This window comes from Hydra vulgaris, chromosome 07 (genome assembly GCF_038396675.1).
Source record: "Hydra vulgaris chromosome 07, alternate assembly HydraT2T_AEP".
NCBI lineage: Eukaryota > Metazoa > Cnidaria > Hydrozoa > Anthoathecata > Hydridae > Hydra > Hydra vulgaris.
Window position 1 is genome coordinate 26,075,099 of NC_088926.1, and position 21,608 is coordinate 26,096,706.

The following is a 21,608-nucleotide window of genomic DNA, read 5'->3' on the forward strand; positions in this document are numbered from 1 at the left end:
AAATTAAAACTTTGATGGAGAAGAGTATTTCTCGATGCTTTCCGAAATTCTTACTATGATAAAGAAATCGAAACTATTGAAATTTTTGATAAGATCTTCAAGATCTTCTTTAAAAAAACAAGTTTATATTTTTAAATTATTATATTGCGAATAATAATTGCAAACTTAATATATATATATACATATATATATACATATATATATACATATATATATATATATATATATATATATATATATATATATATATATATATATATATATATAATTAATCTGAAAGTTATGAAATACATATATATATATATATACATATATATATATATATATATATATATATATATATATATATTATATATATATATATATATATATATATATATATATATATATATATATATATATATATATATATATATATATATGTATATATATATATATATATATATATATATATATATATATATATATTTATTGTTTTTGCATGGACAACGTTTGCATTTAGGTAATTTGGGATAACGGTAGTAACCAACGCGCCCGTCAACAGACCTACTTCTAGATAATGTTAAATATTTATCATAATATTTTTATCATAATTTATGTACAGTGCAGAGTCACAAAACGTGAATGTGCCAATCCTCCTTACTATAACTTTAGACCTAATCCAATTCCATATTGAGAGCAAACTAATTCTAATAGAGTCCAGCATAACAAAATAATGCATTTGATAATTTGTATAAACAAGGGGTTAGCAATCTTTTAAGACGGAAGACCCAAAGTTTATAACTTATAAAAATTTTCTAGCTTTTAAAGAGCTGCTAACATCTTGTTTTCAATATTATAAAAGTATTTGTGCATGGAGCTAGAGAGTCGCATTATAACATTGAAATTTGATCCATTAAATGTTTATATCAGGGTTGGCAACCTGGTTGCAAGCAGCAGGTTGCCGATTCTGGTGTAAACATTTAAATAATATAATGTAAATTATGTACTTACATAAATCTTTATTTGTTTTTACATCAGGTTAACAAACACAAGGTTTGAAAAAATAATAGTGTTACATGTAAAAATCTCGCGTGTGCTCATTTAGTTCTGTATGTGTCAGGTATTTTTAAAGCCCAACACGGTTTAAAAAAAGTAGAGTATAGAAAATGTCATTAAAATACTAAAGGCTGGGTAAGTATGTAACACAAGACTACAAACGCAGCCTAATTTTCTTTTTTTTAAGTTTAGTTGAGTTAATTTTAATGGTCAGTAATTTACAATATTTAAATGTTCGATATGTTTAAATTACCAACAAAGATGTGCTGCATCAGGCACCTCTATACTTACAGTCTTAAGATACTTGTGCACATCTGCGACAAAAATACCGTACTTTAAGAACATAATTGAATACTGGAAACATATGTGGAGAGAGTTTATTTCCAGTTACCGTTTAAAAACTCTCTTTTAACTAATTTAAATGTTCATCTAGTCGATTTTTGAAAATGTTGACGGAAGTCGCGTCAATTACTATTTGCGACAGGGTATTCCACTGCAACACAACACGGATCGTGAAGAATTTCTCTCTTGGCATGCAATTGAGTACTCTTTGCTGTGCAAGTCTTTGATTATGACCAAGCATAATATACTTTGACGACAAAGGACGATTAAATAATACATGAAAGTTTATTAATAAAAGGTGATTTAATTCTGATGTTCAAGTTCACGCATGAACTTGAACCTCAAAAATAAATCACCTCTTATTCTTCTTTCTTCAAGTGTCGTAAAACCTAACATGACTCTTCGCTTCTCGGCGGTGCGATGCTAAATCTAAGGAATAGTTTTTGTACCACGGTTTTAAACTTTCTCTAGCACTTCTATGTCTACCCGTTGGTAAGCCAGCGTAAGGTGACTACGCTTGGATAGCGTACTCTAGGTGAGGACGAACATACGTGGTGTACACTTTTTTCCACAGTGAAAAACTACGGCTGCGAATAGTTTTTTTCAGCCTCTCTAAGGAGCGGTTAGCGTTCACTGCAGCTGCTAAAAACTTGAGTATTACTTTTAAGATCATTTAAGATAAGAACTCCAAGAACTCTCTCTAACTGAGCAACTTCGATTGCAAGTGGCAGGCCGTCTGATCCTGGTATGTAATAGTCTCGTTTTAATACCTTTTTTATCGGCCAGTATGCATGATTAGTAACTAAGTATGCATGACTAGTAACGAAGTAACTAAATTTATTTAAAAAAGTAACGTTGTTGACGTCAACTTTTCTTGACCCCCTCTTCCCCTTTGTGAAAAATTGTCAGGCCCTCCCTCCCCTCTATTTTGTTGACGTAATTAATCGAAAGCCCCTTGTCACAAATGTCTGCAGGTAATTGTCTACAAACAAAGCTCTTTTAACGGGTAAAAAGAGCGCAGTTAAAAATAATAAACACGTCAAATAAGCGGTGACAAAATTTTTTAGTCATGTGGAATTTATTTTCGCCGCTTTTTGTCATTGGAAACAAAAAATCATTAATAGATTTACAACTAGGAATTTATCTGCTTGACTCATACTAAAATTACTCCAAAATTATGCAGTGTCTATGCTTTCAAAATGTGATAAAGATTTAATTTCTTTTCATAGTCATAGTATAAAGAAGTTATAGTTATTTTGCTTCTTAATACTAATTTTCAACACACGGATTGCAGTTATTTAATAGAAACTTAGAACCAAAAGTTAGGTGTTTTTTTCTTCCCATAATTGTATAATTTGTTATTGAGTTTTAAAAATTTGATATATGGTTTTTGTTTTTTAAACTAAATAGTTTCTTTGAATTAAACACGATTCCCAAAAATACTTGTTACTCATTTTCGGTATTTGTTTATTTACACAAAGGGATTAAACAATGTTTAAAATTTGTGTTATTGGAAGCGGTGGTGTTGGGAAAAGTTGTTTAACCATTCGATATTTAAAAAATGATTTTGTTGAGGTATGTATATTCAATTTTATTTTTATTCATTGTTTAGTTTGTCATTTGTCGAGAATTTTAAACAGTTTTTATTTATTTTAAATAGATTTTTTAAATATTAAAAACAGTCAGTAAAAGCGTTGTTTTACAACTAACCTCCACTTTGGTAGAGGTAGATATACCAAAAATTTATCAATAGTTAAAATAAAAAATAATTTTAATCTTTGTGTATTTTAGCATTATGATCCAACAATGGGTAAGAATGATTTATTTATATAAATATTTTATAGAATAAAATGTACTTTTACTTTTGTTTACTCTCTTGATAAGGTTTTCTATTAAAAAAAGAAAAAATCTTTTTTTATTAAAATAAACATATTATTATTATTAAAATAAACATTGTTTTATCTAAATAATGCTTTTATTTTTAATTTCTTATAGTCTGTTAACTTTAAATATTTATGATTGCATTATTAAATTTATATAATTAATAATAATTTTATTAAAGGATTGAACCTACCCATGTCTCCATATATTGCTGAGATTAAGTTTACTATAACACACTTCAAATATTTTTTATCAACCTTTTAAACATTTAAAGTCGCTTCTAATGTTTTTTATCTACCTTTTAAACAACCATTGACTTAAAAAAAAACCTCTTTTAGGTTTGAAAACTTAAAAAAAAGTTTTTATGAAATGATTTTTATAAAAAAAAATAATTAAAAGTTTTTTAAATCACTTTTTGGTGTTTAGTAAAGCAAACACTATAGTTTTGAATCATATTTTTTAGCAGAAAAAACAGTTTCCTTATTGAGAGTTAAGCAGACAAAACATTTCAGCAAATATTTTTTTGAAATTTCTGGGAAATTCTTAATAACTTGCTTCAGAATGGATTTTTTTATAGAGTTTATAGAGTTATTTTTTGAAATTATTTATAGGCTTGTTTAAAACTCAATTTCAAAAGTACTAAATTGGGTTTGAATGAAAATATTTTTAAAACAATTTAAAAAAAGCGGAAATATTTTTTATGAATTTTCTTTATATTATAAACTTGATAATAATAAATTAATAATGAAGCTATAGGTCTTAATCATGAAATGTAAAATTAAAATAATTTATTTTCGTGATTTTTTTAATGACATGAAATTTAAATAGAATTTCTAGTCTTTATGTTTAATAACTATGAAGTTATTGCACATTTCCATGTAATTTATAGCACATATTTTTGAATTAATCCAGAACAGCCATAATTCTGAAGACAGTAGGAAAGAAAAAGCTATGATTGTGAAACACAAGTTAAAATGAATACACAATGTTTTTGTGCCTTGATTTTTTTTTTAGTGTAGTTTTTCATTTTATTAATTTAAGTTTTAAATTTCTTTTGACAATTTTAGTTTTAAATTTCTTGTTCTTAGTTTCTAGACTATTTTTATTATCATTTCAAGTTTATTACTTAGTATTAATTTTGCTATTTTTTATTATTTATTATTATTATTATTATTTAGAGTTCTTGATTTTAATTATAAATAATTTTAGTGCCTATTTGAGATCAGAAAAAAACTTACATTAGTTTTGAAATAAAAACTTTTTCAATTCAATCAAAATGTTTAAGATAAGCACTTAAAAATAAAACTCAAGCTAATTATTTAAACAAACCATATTGTTTTACTAAAAATAGATATTTGTCACAATATAAATTTTATGTCTAAAAAATAGTTTAAGATAAAAATAAATACATTAGAATTCCAAATCCTTGATAGTTTTATGAATGCTTTAACTTTTTAATTGTATATCTCATAGGTGCTGTATATGCCATAGATGCTGGTAATATTGAGTTTTACATTTACTTCAGGGTTAATACACAAACAAAAAAAAATTATTTTATGCAAAATATACCTTTAACTACCACTGTCCCTGAGAAAAAAGGTTAGATAAGTTGGACCTCACTACTTTAGTTGTAAGATAAATTGGTTTTAATTTAATTTGATTTTAATTTAATTTGATTTAATTTAAATGTACAAGGTATTTAATGGAATTAAAAAAGAAATTTTAACCAAAGAAGCTTTGTCAAGTAGTTATCAATTAGCAAGAGATCAGCAAATGAAATATAATCAGAACATAACTGATTTTTTACTTAAACATTATTTTTTAACAAACAAAACATCTTTTTATTGGAATTTTATTTGGAATTGATATTGTTAATGCTTTTTACAGTACCTAAAAAACCTGGAAAACCTGGAAAATTAGTTAATTTTGGCTAAAGTCATGGAAAACCTGGAAAAGTCAGGAAAATTTTCTTTTTTCTTTAGATAGTAAAGGAAAAGTCAGGGAATTCTGATTGAGAAGTTACTTGTTTTACAATTGAGTTATTATGTTTTTGTTGGTTCTTCATTTATTTTGATAATTAAAAAATACCCCACAGTGTTTCAGAGGAAGGCATATGATCGCACATCTTTATATGACCATGCATATAATATTTTATTCTTACAATTTGACCATAGCTTTTAAATTTTTAAAAAACTTTAATACTTTTTAATGTTTAAATATTATGCAAAACGCTTTCAAATCAAGCAACAAATTAATTCGTTTATTACTAACAATTATTTTCAATAAACACATTTTTTTAAAAATTGTCTATGGTTGTTATTTTATCAATACAATAATAGTAAATGTTTCTTTTTTTATTTATTATAAAAAAACTATTTCTCTATATATTTTATACCTATTTAAAACTATTTCTATAATTTATTTTATTAATAATGGCAACTTTAAACACTTTTGTATCTTCAAAGCGAAAAACTTTCATGCTATTTTATCTAAAGTTACATAAGTTACATAAAGTTTCAAAGGTTTTCAGCTTTGTTGAAAACTTTTAAAAGTTTTTATAAAAAAAAGTTTCTTTTAGCATTACAATAACTATTAGATTAAAATCCTTATGAAAATGAATTTTGAAAATGAAAAAGACTTTTAAAAGCTAAAACAAACTTTGCTACACTGCCCTATGTCATAAATATGATTTTATATTTTGTTTCTGTTTTTAGAATTAAAATAATGAATAAAATAGAAAATAGGCTTATTTCAAAGAAGAATGGTTAAACAAAGACATTTACCCTCATTTTTACTCTTGGCTAATGAAAGGGAAAACTAACACCCAGGCAAAATGCAAATTATGCCATAAAATAATTGAACTTTCGAACAATACCCTCAAGCAATAAAAAGTCATGAAAAATGAAAAAAACATTTCATTTGCAAGGAATTTCTCTTGTTTTTTTAAATCATCTGCCTCTAAAAATAATAATTCACCTAATTCAGTTCTAACAAAATTCTAACAAAATCTGTGCAGAAATTATGTGGGCATCTTTTCAAATTGGGACCAAATAAAGTTAGATATAGCATCACTCATGGTCTGTTTCTGAAACTCTATCAGACAGATGCTCCAATGTTACCTTACATGAATGGTGATCTTGTGCAGTTGATTAAGAGTATTCTTAGGATGTTCATTAAATCTGAAACTATTGAGGCATGCTCAAAAATTGATCTGCAAAATAAAGAAAACCATTTGAAACCCAGTGAAATTGATATTGGATTTGCAGCTGAATTATCACTGTCAAAGCTCAGAAAGAATGATGCAGTTATTTTAAAGGATGTTAAAGAATTTAAAATTCAATGCATGCACATTTTGAATTCAGCTGCTGAAAAGTTATTTAAAAGATGTCTGCTTGATTCCATGATTGTTAACATGAGTACTTGTTCGCCGCCAAATTTTTATGCTCAAATCACACCTGAAACAAATAGGAATCAAATGAAAATATTGCCACATCATCCTATCTCAGTTTGAATACTAACTGCTTCTTTTTCTGACAAAGTTATCAACCAGTTCTCAAAGTTTGTGTCATCAGAATTTGCTATGAATCAGGATGTTTTCATTAGTTATGATTGAAAGAATAAACATCCTGATGATTTTTATTTTGAAGACAATGACATAAAAAACTATCCAGAGTTGTCATCTGTCATTAAGTTGGTTCTGACTCTGAGTCATGGACAGGCATCTGTTAAACGGGGGTTTAATGTCAATAAAGATGTAGTTACTGACAATATATCAACAGATAGTATTGTTGGGTGGCGTCTTGTGCGTTATTTTATGCCTACCAACAACCTTAACCCCCATACTGTCCGGATTACATCAGAAATAAAAGTTGCGTCTAAATTTGCACATCAAAAATACCAACTCATGCTTGAGAAAGAGAAGTCAAAGAATAAAAAACATGCAATGCTAGATCAGAAAGCCATTATTTTATCTGAAATAGAAGAGCTAAAATCTTAAATGGGTCTCCTTACAAAAACTTCATTGATGCTAGAAAAAGAGTTTATCTTAACTGTAGAACAAGTCGAAAAGGAAAACAATATATCATTGGTCAGCAAAGCGAATGCTTTAAAAAGGAAAACAAGGAGAAAATGAAAGGCGTTGCTAAGTTGCAGGAAACATTATTGATATTACAAAAAAAGAGAAACTGAATTAACTATCGTTGCTTTATGACAATTTGTTTGTTTATATAAAATATTATTCATGTTGATATTTATGCAAATATGGCAAGTAAAGAAACTTTAATTATATTTTCAATATAAGATTTTGCTTAAAAGTTCTTTGTTTTAATGGATCACATATGACAAAACAGACATTTCTTTAGAAGGATTATGTCATAAGTAATTTGAAAACTTGTCAAGGTTATTATATCCATTATGATTTTTGTATTGTAATTTTAAACAAATTTAATTAGAAAATTGCTTTGCACAATGACCTTTCTAAGAAGACAATGCATTTTAGTTTTTATATATATATATATTTTTTTACTTGATTTTAGCTCATTGGTTGCTAATCAGTTTTTATTTCTAGGCCCTGTTTCAGCTTGTTTAAACAACATTAGCTTAAACAACTTTGGTTTAAACCTCTGCATTTTTAGTTGATGATGTTTTTAATTAAAAGAACTAGATCATGCGCAAGTTAATGAGTTAGTCTAGCTATCGACGCTCAAAATATTTTTTTAATGTTTCTAGGCTTTGTTTTGTTATACTGTGCTATTTTTATCTGAAGATATTGTTGAATTAGCAAAGGTGAAAATAATCTGAAACTTTTGTTTTTCTGAAACTTATGTTTTTTATTCAAAGCATGTACAATTTTATTTCCATTACAGTAGATAGTAGTTTTGAACATTTTATAAAAAACATTACAAATGTTGAAAATTGTCAGGGAAATTCATCTGATTTTTCAAAAAGTCTGGTAAAAGTCAGGGAATTTTATTTAAATATATGACTATGAACCCTGTCATGGCCATAGACAACTTTTTTAAACTGGGGGAGGCGGCTATAAAGAAAAGAAGCGCAATCTGTCTCTTAACAATAAAACCTTTCAACATTCTTTTGTAATACCTACATCTTATGCATAAAGCACTCAGCATCAAATATACTGTATTCGAAGCTGTATTGCTCATGTTATAACTCTTTTCAAATAAAAAAGGTAAAAAATATTTCTATATAAGTCAAGTTTTTTTTACATATTTTTTTGTAATTTCAAGTAAGGGTTTTGTTGTAGTTTATAATTTTAAAGTGTTTTTATAGCCTAAAATATGAATTTTAAATGTGTAAATGTTTAAATATTTTTAAACATTTTCAAATGTGTAGATAATGCAGAAAGTTAAAGAACAAGGTAAGTCTAAATGCTTTGCCCCCTGCCCTTAATGTAAGACCAACCAGTGTACAATTTTTTTTTTTTATCATTGTCAACTTAGTTGACAATGGTAAAAAAAAATTGTTGAGGAATATAAACTTAGTTTATAACAGTAAAAAATTATTTTGTAAACTGGTTGCTTTCATGTTAAGGATGGAGAGGGGGCATAGGATTTAGGGCTTACCTTGTTCCCAGGCTTTGATCATCAAAATTTTTTGCAAATTATCCTTCTTTGACATAAACATGTACATAAAAATGTTTGAAGTTCCTCCATGTCTAGAACAAAAATTGTTCCATGTCTGGAGCAAAAATTGCTTTCTCAAACAATAATAAAGTATTTCTACAGGCCTGCTTGTACTAGAAAACTGTAATTCTGCAAATATGTCAGGGTAATTATGCCATCAAGATTAATTAGTTTTGATTTTGAAATAAGTAATTTTAAAAAGTTTTTCACATTAAAGCTTAATAAAATTATTGAAGCTTTATTGTAAGTATTTTAGTTCTATCTGTTCTGGTCTACTATTTGAAACCACTGATGTTCATTTTTGATTCTGTCAACACTTTCATACTGCTTTTTAAGAACATCAATTTCTGTCAGATACTGTTGTAAATTTTTTTTTCCGACAGCTTGTATGTGGGAGCAACTGTTGCATCTGTGAATCTTTTTTCATTCATGTAATCTTTTCATTCTTTGCTGCATACACTTCAATGGTTTTATGATAAGACATTTTAAGGCCTAAAACACTCAACGTCAATTTTACATTTTTGTGTATTGTATATACACAAACAAAATGTTGAACCCAACACCTTTTGGACCAGTAAGAATACACTATTTTAATCAAAATTTGGAGAATATGATTTTATTGAGTACTTTTTCTTATATATAGATATATAGAGAGCTCCTTAATATTACACAAAATCAATTTTTTGACTTTTTTTTCCAATACTAAAATAATTTTTACCAAACATTAGTCTTGAATACTCAACATCGCAGTAAAAAACATTTTTAAGTTCTTTCTTGCTAATTCAACGCCATTTAACTACAGTATTAATGTTTAAGTTTTAATATATTCTTGCTTATTCAACAAGGTTTAACCACATTAGTGTATGTTATAATGCTTTTTTTGTCTTGTAAAATTATTGCCTATAGAATTTTAATTTTGGAAACTTAAAACTAATTTGCTTATCTAGTAAACCATGAATTTGGGGTTGATGTCAAAATTTGAAGTGGTTGTGTCTGTAATGTCTTTTTTTCATGCATTCAACAAGGAAGTCTAGATTGTTAGCTTTGATTTGAATCTCCTTTAGATTTTCTATTTTGCTTTGCGCAGCAAGATTGGACTTAGAGACATTCAAAACATTTGCAAGATTCTTAACAACTGCTTATTCAACTTGCTATTTTTTTTCTCCAAGTGATGGCTTTGTAAGAGATTTTCTTCTTTCTCTTTCCAAGTGATGGCTTTGTTAAAGATTTTCTTCTTTCTCTTTTCCCAAGTGATGGCTTTGTAAAAGATTTTCTTCTTTCTCTTTTTCCAAGTGATGGCTTTGTAAAAGATTTTCTTCTTTCTCTTTTTCCAAGTGATGGCTTTGTAAAAGATTTTCTTCTTTCTCTTTTGATGGCTTATTAAAGATTTTGCTTAAACTTACTTTAGGAGGGAAATTGCTCAACATTATTTTATATTTACTGTAGTATAAGTTTATGTTTACTGTAGTATATAAGTACTGTTGAGCAATGATCTTATTGATTTTATTTTAATTTCTTTCTGTGTATCATTATTAGAGGTAACCTATTCAGTCTTCTCCATTTGGAATTTAATGCCAGGGCACTAAAAGGTGCAGGCACGATGGTAATTTTTAAGTTGGCCTGCACAATTTAAAAATTCATTTTTTTCTGCTATTTTAAATAAAATAATAATAGCGAAAAGTATACTTTGAATAAATACTAGATGAAGTAATTAAAAAAAAAAACTGGTAAAAAAAAGCATTTTTCATTAAAGTTGAACAAATGAACAAAAAGGTTTTGTTGCAATTTAAAGCAAAGCGCTTCTATTTTTTTGGCATGCGGTTGTTTATGCGTTCACCAAAGTTTTTGCAGGCGTTTGGGTGAGCATGAAAAGACTCGAGCGCAAAAGTGCTGGCTAAACGGAGAAGACTGCCTATTAGTATTGGTATATTGAGTATATTGCAATAAATCATTAAATAAATAAGTTATGTTTGAGTTGAAACCAGCCATAGTTTATTAATCTTCTTCAATTAGTTTAAATAAAACACATTTTGTATACAAGTTATATATTACACTGTATATAAATGTATTCATCTTTATTAGAGTGTAGGCAATTAGTTTTGAAATATTCTGCATATATACTAAAGTAAAAGTAAAAAAATGTAATTATAATCAAAGTTTTTATTTATTTTACTAAAAAATAGTGTAAATTTGTTAATTGTAATTGATATTTGTAAAAGTATTTATAAATCTTTATCTTTATATTTTAGAGGAGTCATATGAAGCACAGGTATAGTATTTTTGTGACTGTATATTTGTGGCAGGTATGGTAATTTGTACACACACACACAAACACACACACACATACACACACACTCATTCACACTCATACACACACACGCACACACATATATATTAGTGTGGCAGGTATAGTATTTAGTGCACATGCATGCACAGACTCACACAAATTTAAAAAATATTAAATAGCATGTTTTCACTAATGTGGAAAACACTCATGTTTTTTTAAATAAAATTCTAACAATTTTAATTTTTAATGGTTTCTTTAAGATTTTTATTGTTTTGTTTCCATTTGAAATTCATCTTTAACAATCTCAGCTTTAGCATGTGGATGTGCAATTAAGTCTGTCTCGTTCTTTTCTTTTTAAAAATTTAAAAACTTGTGTCAAAGTTATCAATTACTTTTAAAATATCTTTCAAAGCCAAGAATGCTAATGTTTTTTTCTAAAAATAACTTAAAATAGGGAAACATTTTTAATTGTTGTTTCAGAAATTATAGTTTCAAAACATTTTCAAACAATTTTCTAATAAGTGGATTTTTACCCGACAACTTAAAATTTAATTACATTACATGTTTTGAACACAACAATTTTTTCCAAACAAATGAGACAATAACAAAATTATTTCGACTAATATTTTAAGTATAAAATATTTAATTATCCAAGAAGAATCCTTCTGTGCTTTCATTATATATATCTTATGTCTTTAACTGCAGCAATGTTTAAAAATTTGAAATATGGCTGCTATTTAAGGTAGAAAAATATATAATTTGTTTTATATCCAATGATTTTTAATTTAAATTAAAATGTATTGATGAGTTAGGTTTGTTGAAAATTGTGTATGAAAATATTGAAAAATTCAAAAAATATTTAAATATTAGAAAGTGATATATGAGGACATTAAGGGCTACTTTGTCGCCCAAGGGGTATGCGTTGGGCAACTCTGGTCCATGGCTATATTATTTGATGTATGTTTACACTTGGCTGCACCTACTGCTATCTGTCATGCATTTACACTTTGCATGAAAATAAAAATAAAGATAAAAGGAAAATAAAAAGTATATTTAAGTAATATTATATACAAATATATATGTAAATGAACAATTTTTATTTATCAAGAAATATAAAATATTCATTTAATTATATGAGGTCCTTAAATTTAAAGTATTTTTAACAACTTTGTACTATTTTAAGGAATTTGATTTTATTCTCAGTCACCTTGTATAAAAATATTTGTAATGTAAATATTTGTAAAACTAATTTATAAAATATTTCAGATGACTTTCCAAGGTCGTCAGTTGCATTTTGAAATCTTAGACACTGCTGGACAAGAAGAATTTGCAGCAATGCTGGATTCTTCACTTAGTCTTGGTGATGCTTTTATCATATTGTATGCAGTTAACTCGTCTTCCAGTTGGGAAGAGCTCAAATCTCTTAAAAACAAAGTGCTAAAAGGAAAACTTAACAGTGGCACAGACGTCCCAATGGTGATTGTTGGCAATAAAAAAGTAGGTTTATGTTTATTAAACTAAACATTTATTACTAGCATTTTTTTGTTTATATTTTTGACCTGCACTTAAATGTAAAAATATTTATTGTCAAAATGTTATTATGTAAATAAGTTATGAAATGTTTTTTTGCTTCCCGTTATTTAAATATAAATAGTTTATTTTTTTGACATTTGACACTATCATGTTTTGTCAATGTAAAAATGTTACCGAATGTTTTTTTGCTTCCTGTCATTTAAAATATAAAATAGTTTATTTTTTTGACATTTGATACTATCATTTTTTGTCTATAACCAAATGAATAAAAATATGCTAAAATTTTATTTTATTTTTATATTTATTAAATACATAAATACAGCTTTGAAAATTACATTTGTTTTATATTTTTAAAAAGTTAACAGATAAAAAACTGCAAATTTTAATACTCCAAGATTAAAAACCTAATTATTTTACAAGTGGTTTTATGTTAAAGCAACTAAATTTTTTTTATTTTTACAAAGTGGATGATATGCATTGTGTTATTTCACCCTACGTGTTATTTAAACAACTTTAATAAATACTTTGTACACATTTTTTTTTACTCATTCTTTTTACATGTCAATTCAACCTGTAACATTTATTACATGTATATATACATGTAATAATACATGTATATATCCATGTATTATTACATGTATTATTACATGTATGTATACATGAATTATTACATGTATTGTTACATGTATTATTACATGTATATATACATGTATTAATACATGTATATATACATGTATTAATACATGCATATATACATGTATATGCTGATAAAAATAAGCTAAAATAAATCTGTAATGAAATTACAGCTTTTGCTCTTTTTAATTTATATTTGATTTGATTTATATGAGAAAATACTTTTCATATGTATAGTATATAAGTTACTTACATGTAGTATATAAGCTTATGCAGAAAATGAAACTAATGCTTATGAATGAGTTAAATTAGTTTTAAATTTTAGCATGTTTATTTGTTAAATGTTTCATAAGCAAATTTTATTTTTACAACAAAGATTTATCTTGTTTAAATTTATAATGCTTTTATTTCCCATTTCATTTTACAAGAAATGAAATTTGTTTGGTAAATTGATTTTTTTTTTAATTTTGAAATGCCATGCTGATTGATATGACTTTTAACAAACTAAGAAATTTGAACTTAGTTTACAAAAATGCTGACCACCAAGTTTGTTTCTTATGTGTGTCAATCGCATATGATTGATCCAAGATTGGTTTTTGCATGAATCAAAAATAACTTTTTTTTATGAACAATTCATTTTTCATTAAAACTTTAATGATATAAAATTTACTGTTTACTTAAAGTTACAGACGCATTTATTGATCCTTTTTTTTCCAGAATTTTGAGAGTTTTGCATTTGTGCTCAAATTTTATCTATTTTCATTAATTTGTATTTGTCAGAAAAAACGTTAAATTTGATTATTTAATATTTAAAAAAAATAATTTATTTTTAACTACCAAAATAAAATAAATTACCGCAAAACAAATTTATTTTAATAATAAAGAAAAACAATTCTAAGATTGTTAGTTTTTAAATGTACTTATGTGGAATGTTTATTTTGTTTCAAGTTTTTTTTTATTAATATTAAATAATTAAATTGAATATTACATTTTTTATTATATTTAACATAAATTAATTGCTTTCTTTTCTCAACATTTGTATAAATTAAAATATGTAAGGATTTTTTTCATTATTTCTTAAAATTGCAACTTTTCAAATAATGATTTTTTACTTTTAAAAAGTTGTTAACAAACAAAAAGTATTTGAACAAAGTCGACAAGAGTTTCTTTCCAACTTTGAGAATTTGTTTGAAATTACTCATGCCAATGTGCTTTAGCTAATTAAAATAAATGAAGATAGGATCTTTCTGGAGAGCCAAAGAGAACCAGGTTGGCCTGGTCACTTAGCCAGATTGGACAAAAACTTACAGAAAAACAATAAAAGACACGCCTTAGAAACATCGAGGAGGGAAAGCGATGTGTTAAATATTAGGATTCATTTTCTCCATCAACACCATCTTATGAACCACCACAAGAGAACTTATCTTCTGATTCTGAAATAATGGATTTTCAAAAAAATAGACCCAGCCTAAGTGGTGCTTCCTCTCAGCCCGATAAAACTTGCAGAAAAATTTTATACCTCCCAAGTTAGTTGCTTTCTTTAATAGATGTCAGTTAAGTGTGTGAGATTCTGTATTTGTAATTGATGCTACTATCGACACACTAGGGCATAACACAGTTGAATTTTCTATAACCTAGTCCTTAATCTATAGACTTTGTACAGAAATCTATAGAATTCATATAGATATTTGTATGGGAAGAGAGGGCTGAAGCTATTAAAGTTAATTTTCAAGAAAACTGAAAAAATATCAATGCCAAAAAAATACAATTCTGTACAAAAAAGCTTATTTAAATGTTTCTAAGCTAAACTTTATTTAGTTGTTTCAGATGTTGATAGGCTGCTAGAGATCTACCAATTTGAATTGAGTAAAGAAATGGCTAGAGATGACTATCGTGAATCAATTGAGCTTTCAATAATATTTCTTGGTGAAGATACAGAAGAAATTTAAGATTCGGCCTCCAGGTGCTATTCACCAAGCTCCATGGATGTCGAGAGCCATTTATTCGTTAAAAATATCATTACTAAGTTCCCAATTCAGAATTTCAAACAGGATAATGTCTGTCTGTTTATCATGACATCTTGCCTCAAACTCTGACTCCAATTTATTTCAGTAAAAGTTAAAGTAAAAATTCAGTAAAAGCACCTTATCAGGACTAAAACTTTTTGAAGTCCATGAATGCATATGAAACAATAGACAAAAGCATTTCCAAAGTTTTGCCAGCAATTATCGTATTTGACAGATAAAGTGTCTGTTTTGTCTTTATTTGACGATGATGTTGATTAAGAAACTAAAGTAAAAAAAGTTGCTAACTTAGCTAAAGAAAACTTATCAGCTTCTGAAAAAAGTTATATTGCATCTAAAGAAGAACTTTGTGGCCCACTATTTGCTATGTCTTTTATGTAAATTTTATTTCGATTTTCTTCTATAGTTTACTATATAATTAGTAACAGTTCCTTCTGTTTAAATTTTAGAGAAAAACATCAATGACTTTGTCTCTGTCATAAGCAATTTCCTATTTAATCAACTCACAATTGATTGATTGATAGTTTTCTGAAAAGAGCCCTTCTTTATGGTCAAATGATGATTCAGAGCAGTTAACGATATGGCAGAAAGAGCAGTTAAATTAATGCAAGACTTTCATGGTTTAGTTACTGTTGAAGAGGAGCAAAAGCAATTTTTATTATGTTGCGTACAAGAACGCAACGTATATATATATATATATATATATATATATATATATATATATATATATATATATATATATATATATATATATATATATATATATATATATATATATATATATATATATATATACAGGGATGCTTTCCCAAAATTTATCAACCAGTTCGCAGTGATATTTTCTTACAAATTTTTTTATTTTTTTAATATTAATATTTCCATCAAAATATTATGGTTGTCAGAGTGGCAGACTAAGTCAAGAATATTTAACTATCGTTTATATTCTTTGCAACAATAATGTAATAGGATAAAAGAGAATGAAAAAATAATTCAACGAGGTGAAAATCACTTTTATTTTATTCATTCATTTCAAGAGATACAAAATTTACATAAAAATTTTCAGTATATTCGTTCGGTTTAGATTTTTTAACCCTTGTATCATCTGCTGAGTTATGGTTCCTCAACCAAGTTTTTACATAGGGAACTGCATTCCAATTTTCCAATGGACGACCAACTAAGTTTAATGTCATCAAATTTGATACTGTCTGCACTGTTAATCTGGCTCTTATATCAGTAATTATGATGTTCATCAATGAAAATCCTCGTTCTGCTTCAGCACTGCTAACGGCAACCGTATTAACCATATTTTTCGCTTGAATGTTTTCTGCAATTTTACTAATTTGTTGATGGCCATTGTTTATTACGTTTTCTTCATAATCACGGAAATCATTCTTATCGATATCAAAATTAAAAAATTTTCGAAATTTATCAAAATTATTTTCGGCCTCTATCCACGGAACTACAATATCTTCAATTTTCCATGTGCTCGGCTCTAGCAAATTGGCTAGTTCATAAATAATGCTATTATCAATATTTTTTTTGTTACCATTTGATCCGAGATGAGAACAATCCATCAATCTTAATTTCATATTTTTTATGATGCTGTCAATAAGGGAATCTCTGGGAAGATTTCCATATATTCTGTTTTCGACGAAGATAATGTTTTTGAATGCTTCAGAGTTTATAACTTCATCCACTTTTTTTTCGTAATGACTGCGACGATCTTTGAGCATTTAAAACGCGTTAATTGTTCTTCTAATCAGTTGATCTCCCCTGGCAACATTTATATTTCTAGCTTGAAGGGCATTAGATAGTAGAGAGCACTCCTGTAGGATGTCAATCATTAGAGCTAAATCTACTAGAAAACATTTGTTTTGTAGTCGTTTTGCCATTCCAGATATTTTTTGGTTAGAAGAGAACAACGTATACAAAGCAGGGTAGCTCCGCCATACAGCAAGTGCAGATCTTAGGCTGCACGCAGTCCATCTTGGTCCTAACACTCTTCCAATCTTAATTATATCCAAACTAAGCTCCTGGGAAATATCATTCAGTTCTTTTTGGTTTTTATTAGATTGATGAAAAATACAATATATTTTGTCCATGAAAACTTTAAAATGATTAACCTGTTTTATATCTTTTATGGAACCATCTAAAACAAGTTGTAGGCGGTGATTGAGACAGTGCCAAATAATAACATTTGGAAACATCTCTTTTCGTACACTGACTCCAGATTTACAACCGAGCGTTACGCTAGCACTGTCAGAACAGAATCCTATTAAATTCAGTTTTAAATAATTTGTATCAAATCTAACAGCAAGTAATACACCCAACAAACTTTGAAAAATAGTATTCGCATCTTGTGCGTCAAGTTCCACAATATCTACGAATATTATTGGGGATATTTCAGAAGATGCTACTGTAGAAGATTCTACTTTGATGAAAACTATAAGCGTTGATTTACTGGAAATGGTGGAAGCTTCATCAGTAACAGTACAAATTTTTAAATTAATCTTAATAATTGATATAAACAATTCTTTTTTAGTTTTTTGCGCGATGTGCTCTACTATCTTACTTGCACTATGTCGAGAATAAAGTCCGGTTCCCATGTCCAACCCGTTTTTTACTTGAAGCTCTATTACACTTTCTATGTCTGAAAACGGACGATTTCTTTTCGCTAGACTGTAAACAGTGTTAAAGATTCTTGTAGTAGAACTAATAAGTTTTTCGTTCATCTTATCGATGCATGCTGTAAAAGTTTGTTTTTTAAGTATCTTGGCATGTTCAACAGCTAGTTTGTGTGCTTTTGATACAAAATGTTCACTCATTTTTTTTCTTAAAGATGCTTGTTGCACTATTTTGTTTTTCCCCGATGTTGTAACGTTACATTTTTTCCATTCCTGAGATATTAGTTTTGATTCCATTTTTAAACAATACTCACATCCCAATTTCTGATTACTGACAAATAGCCCATCATATTTAATTTTAAACTCCTTCAACTGTTTTGCATTCCAACAGCTTGGTAAATTATTATTGTCCTCATTTTGGTAACTAGGAATCTCTAGTATTTCTTCCTGTAAAGTTCTTGAAACTGCTTCTACCTCTGTTTTAGTCGACCTGCTATCATTACTTACTGATGTTTCCTCTCTTATTTTTTTTGAGAAATATGTGGTTAACATATTTTGTCTCTTCATCTACAAAAAATAAAATAGGTATTTAAAAATTCATAAAAAGGTAAATATCAGACCAAAGTAATAACACTACAGTGTTGTTACTTTTATAACACTCTTTTAAGTTACATTTATAGTTTGTTACATTTATAATTTATTGTTTGATTAACAAATAATCAAGCTATTATAAATAAAAATAATTTGGTTAAGTAATTCCAAATTTTAATTAAAGTAGTAATGCATCTAGAAAAAATACAATGGATATTTAAACAATGTTAAAAACCTCAGCAACTGTTATGTTAGCATTTCTAAACTGTTACTAACGGTCCGGAAAAAACGAGCGTTAACTTTAAAATCAACCAATGAAAACACTGGTAATTTACATATTAGGAGAAATCTAAATAAAAAGGGGAGGGGAGGACTAATTAACTGAAAGATTTCTATAAAGTAAAAAATTAGAATCGCAATGAAAACTAGATAAAATATTCAAATTGTTTATATAAAATTGCACCAAATGGTAAATAAATTTTATTTAAATAATTTTTTTTTGCCAAAGTAAAAAAATTTTATTTTCGCTTATTTTAATAGCCGGTTCGCACGAACCATAGAATTTACATCTAACGGTTCACACGAACCGGTGCGAACCGGTAGGAAAGCATCTCTGTATATATATATATAAACTGTTGCATTTGAGAGTACGGAAGGTAAAAAATGATTCTTTTGTCAACAAGTACGACACTTTTAATTACTTTTGACTTTCGTCCAGCATTTCCATGTTGTCAGAAAGTTAAAATTATTAATTTAATTACAAATTAATCGTTTTTAAAAAAAACCGCAAAAACGCAAATTTAATTGACCAGAATGTTTTTAAAGCATTCTGGTCAATTAAATTAATTAGAACTATATCATTGTAACTTACAGTTACAACTCTACAAGTTGGATGAACTCTTGTTTAAAATCATTGGAATTATTTTTTAAAGAAAGAAAAACACAATATTGTCTCAAAATAAGATTTATTTTTATCATTAAACTATTTTCTTTCAAATTAGTTTTATGTATTCTTAAAGTATTTATTTTTTCAAATACTTTTTTCATTTTGTTTTGCAACAGATTTAATAATAAATTTAATTCAAAAATTTTGCATTAAAACTTATGGGTTTGGAAGCCACAATTATAGATTGTATTATAGTGTTGGATTAAAACCACACCATTCTTAATTTTTGCACGCGTGAATGTGTATGTGTGAAGTGACATTCCTGATTGCGATTCCTGGCCATGTCCTAGAATGCCAGCTTATGCAGAATGGCTCAGTACTACAATTAGTGTAGGGCCTATAAAAAATAAATGTCTTATTTTATTTAATGGTGTTTTGAAAGACAAATTTAAAACTATTTTTTTTATTATAAAGCTAGAAAAAGTGTACTTTGTTATATTTAAAGTATTGATAGCAGGAAAATAATAACATGCTTCTAAGTAGAATTATCAGTACTTAAAACGAAAACTAATTTGGATGATGCTTATTTGTAAACTTTTTAAATATTACTTAGTATAAATATTATTTAATATTTTTTTAACATATATTCAACTTGAGCAAAACTAACAGCTCCGTGGTTCTCGCTTCGGTTTTGTTAACCTGTTATCTACTATAAATGTTAATATTATCTGCTATGAACATATTGCACATATATATTAGTTCTATTTAACTAATTATAAAGATATTTGATGATTATCCATCTTAGTTTTACTTTTTTTCTGAGCTAAAATATTTCATTTTAGGATTTAGAATTAGATCGTGAAGTTACCATTGAAACTGCTGAAGAGTATGCTTCTTCTATTAGAGTACCTTATGTTGAAACATCTGCAAAGGTAATTTTTTTTTTTTTAATTTTTTTAAAAACCATATTACACCATTAAACTTTCCTTTCACCATTAATCTTTCTTTGAAAAACAAATCAATATTTGATAAAAATTTTTATGAGGCTTCTTATGGACCATCTCACATTTACTGACATTTTTTGGTTATATACATATAAATAAAATAACAACAAAAATAATCATAATAAACTAGGCAGCAAACTGGGTAAAAACTAGTAACTTGCAATACAGGTTATTAGTAAATCGATAATAACAATTCAACTTGATATATAAAAGTATAAAACAAAATACAACTTTATATATAGTTTTTTAAATTCTGCTCCCTTTTAATTATGTCTTGACTATTATTTAATGATGTAAGGGGTTGTCCATAGATAATGTCGAGCTCTAGGAGGAGGGGGTGGGTGGAGTTAATGGTTTTTTTGTAAAAGAGTTATGATGTTGTGACGTAATTTATGGACAACCCTATAAAAAGACTGCATAGCATCAGTTATTTAGTTCTTTTTTAAAATCAGTTATTACAGCAACCAAAGAAAGAAAGCCAAGTATAACCTGCAAAAACCTCAAAAAAAAAAAAAAAAAAAAAAAAAAAGGAAACTAGGATTTCAGTTGCAAAATTGACTTATATTAAATACTTTGTTATATAGTAAAACATTAATTGTTTATAGATTGCATTTAGTAAATACAACATTGTTTGTGAAACATTTAGTAATGTACCTTGTAATGAATGTTCATCAACTTGAAAGTAACTTTTTTGTATTGCATAAAATTTTTTTTTATTTTAATTTTAAAGATTTTTTTACTGCATGTTTGTTGCATTTATTGCAAAAAGTTTTAGGTTTTAGCGAATGATTTTAGTCTATCATCACAAAGTGTCACAATAATAGCAAACAGCATAACATTTGCAGACTTTAAATTACACTAAGTATTAACAGAAATTATCTGTTTCCAAAATAATTAAAAAAAAGCTAGACAACACAACGAAGCTCTACTCATCATTACCAGGGCTTGGCGCTAAATTATGCTTAGTAACACAATGTTATAGTAACATTTTATTTATCAAAATACTTGAACTTAAGGGGTTTTATTTGTTAATAAAATACCTGAAAAACATGAAATAAGTAATAATGTATAGGGTTCCATTAATTATTGTTTTATTAATAAACCCTCAATAAAGAGGGAGAGG

General features: G+C 27.1%; 1 protein-coding gene across 2 annotated transcripts in view; it reads left to right on the top strand.

The window, feature by feature from the left end:
- The first annotated feature begins 2,529 nt into the window (after positions 1 to 2,529).
- The window catches only part of LOC136082373 (ras-related protein Rap1-like), a 28,765-nt gene continuing 9,686 nt past the window's right edge, over positions 2,530 to 21,608 (top strand). Inside the window, exons 1-6 of one of the 2 annotated variants that reach the window (XM_065801487.1) lie at positions 2,530 to 2,706; positions 2,862 to 2,955; positions 3,172 to 3,190; positions 11,153 to 11,172; positions 12,457 to 12,687; positions 20,324 to 20,413. In XM_065801487.1, coding sequence (XP_065657559.1) covers positions 2,872 to 2,955; positions 3,172 to 3,190; positions 11,153 to 11,172; positions 12,457 to 12,687; positions 20,324 to 20,413 — 444 coding nt within the window. In that variant the 5' untranslated portion in view covers positions 2,530 to 2,706; positions 2,862 to 2,871. The remainder of the gene's footprint in view (positions 2,707 to 2,861; positions 2,956 to 3,171; positions 3,191 to 11,152; positions 11,173 to 12,456; positions 12,688 to 20,323; positions 20,414 to 21,608) is intronic. The other variant, XM_065801488.1, reaches the window with a different exon arrangement.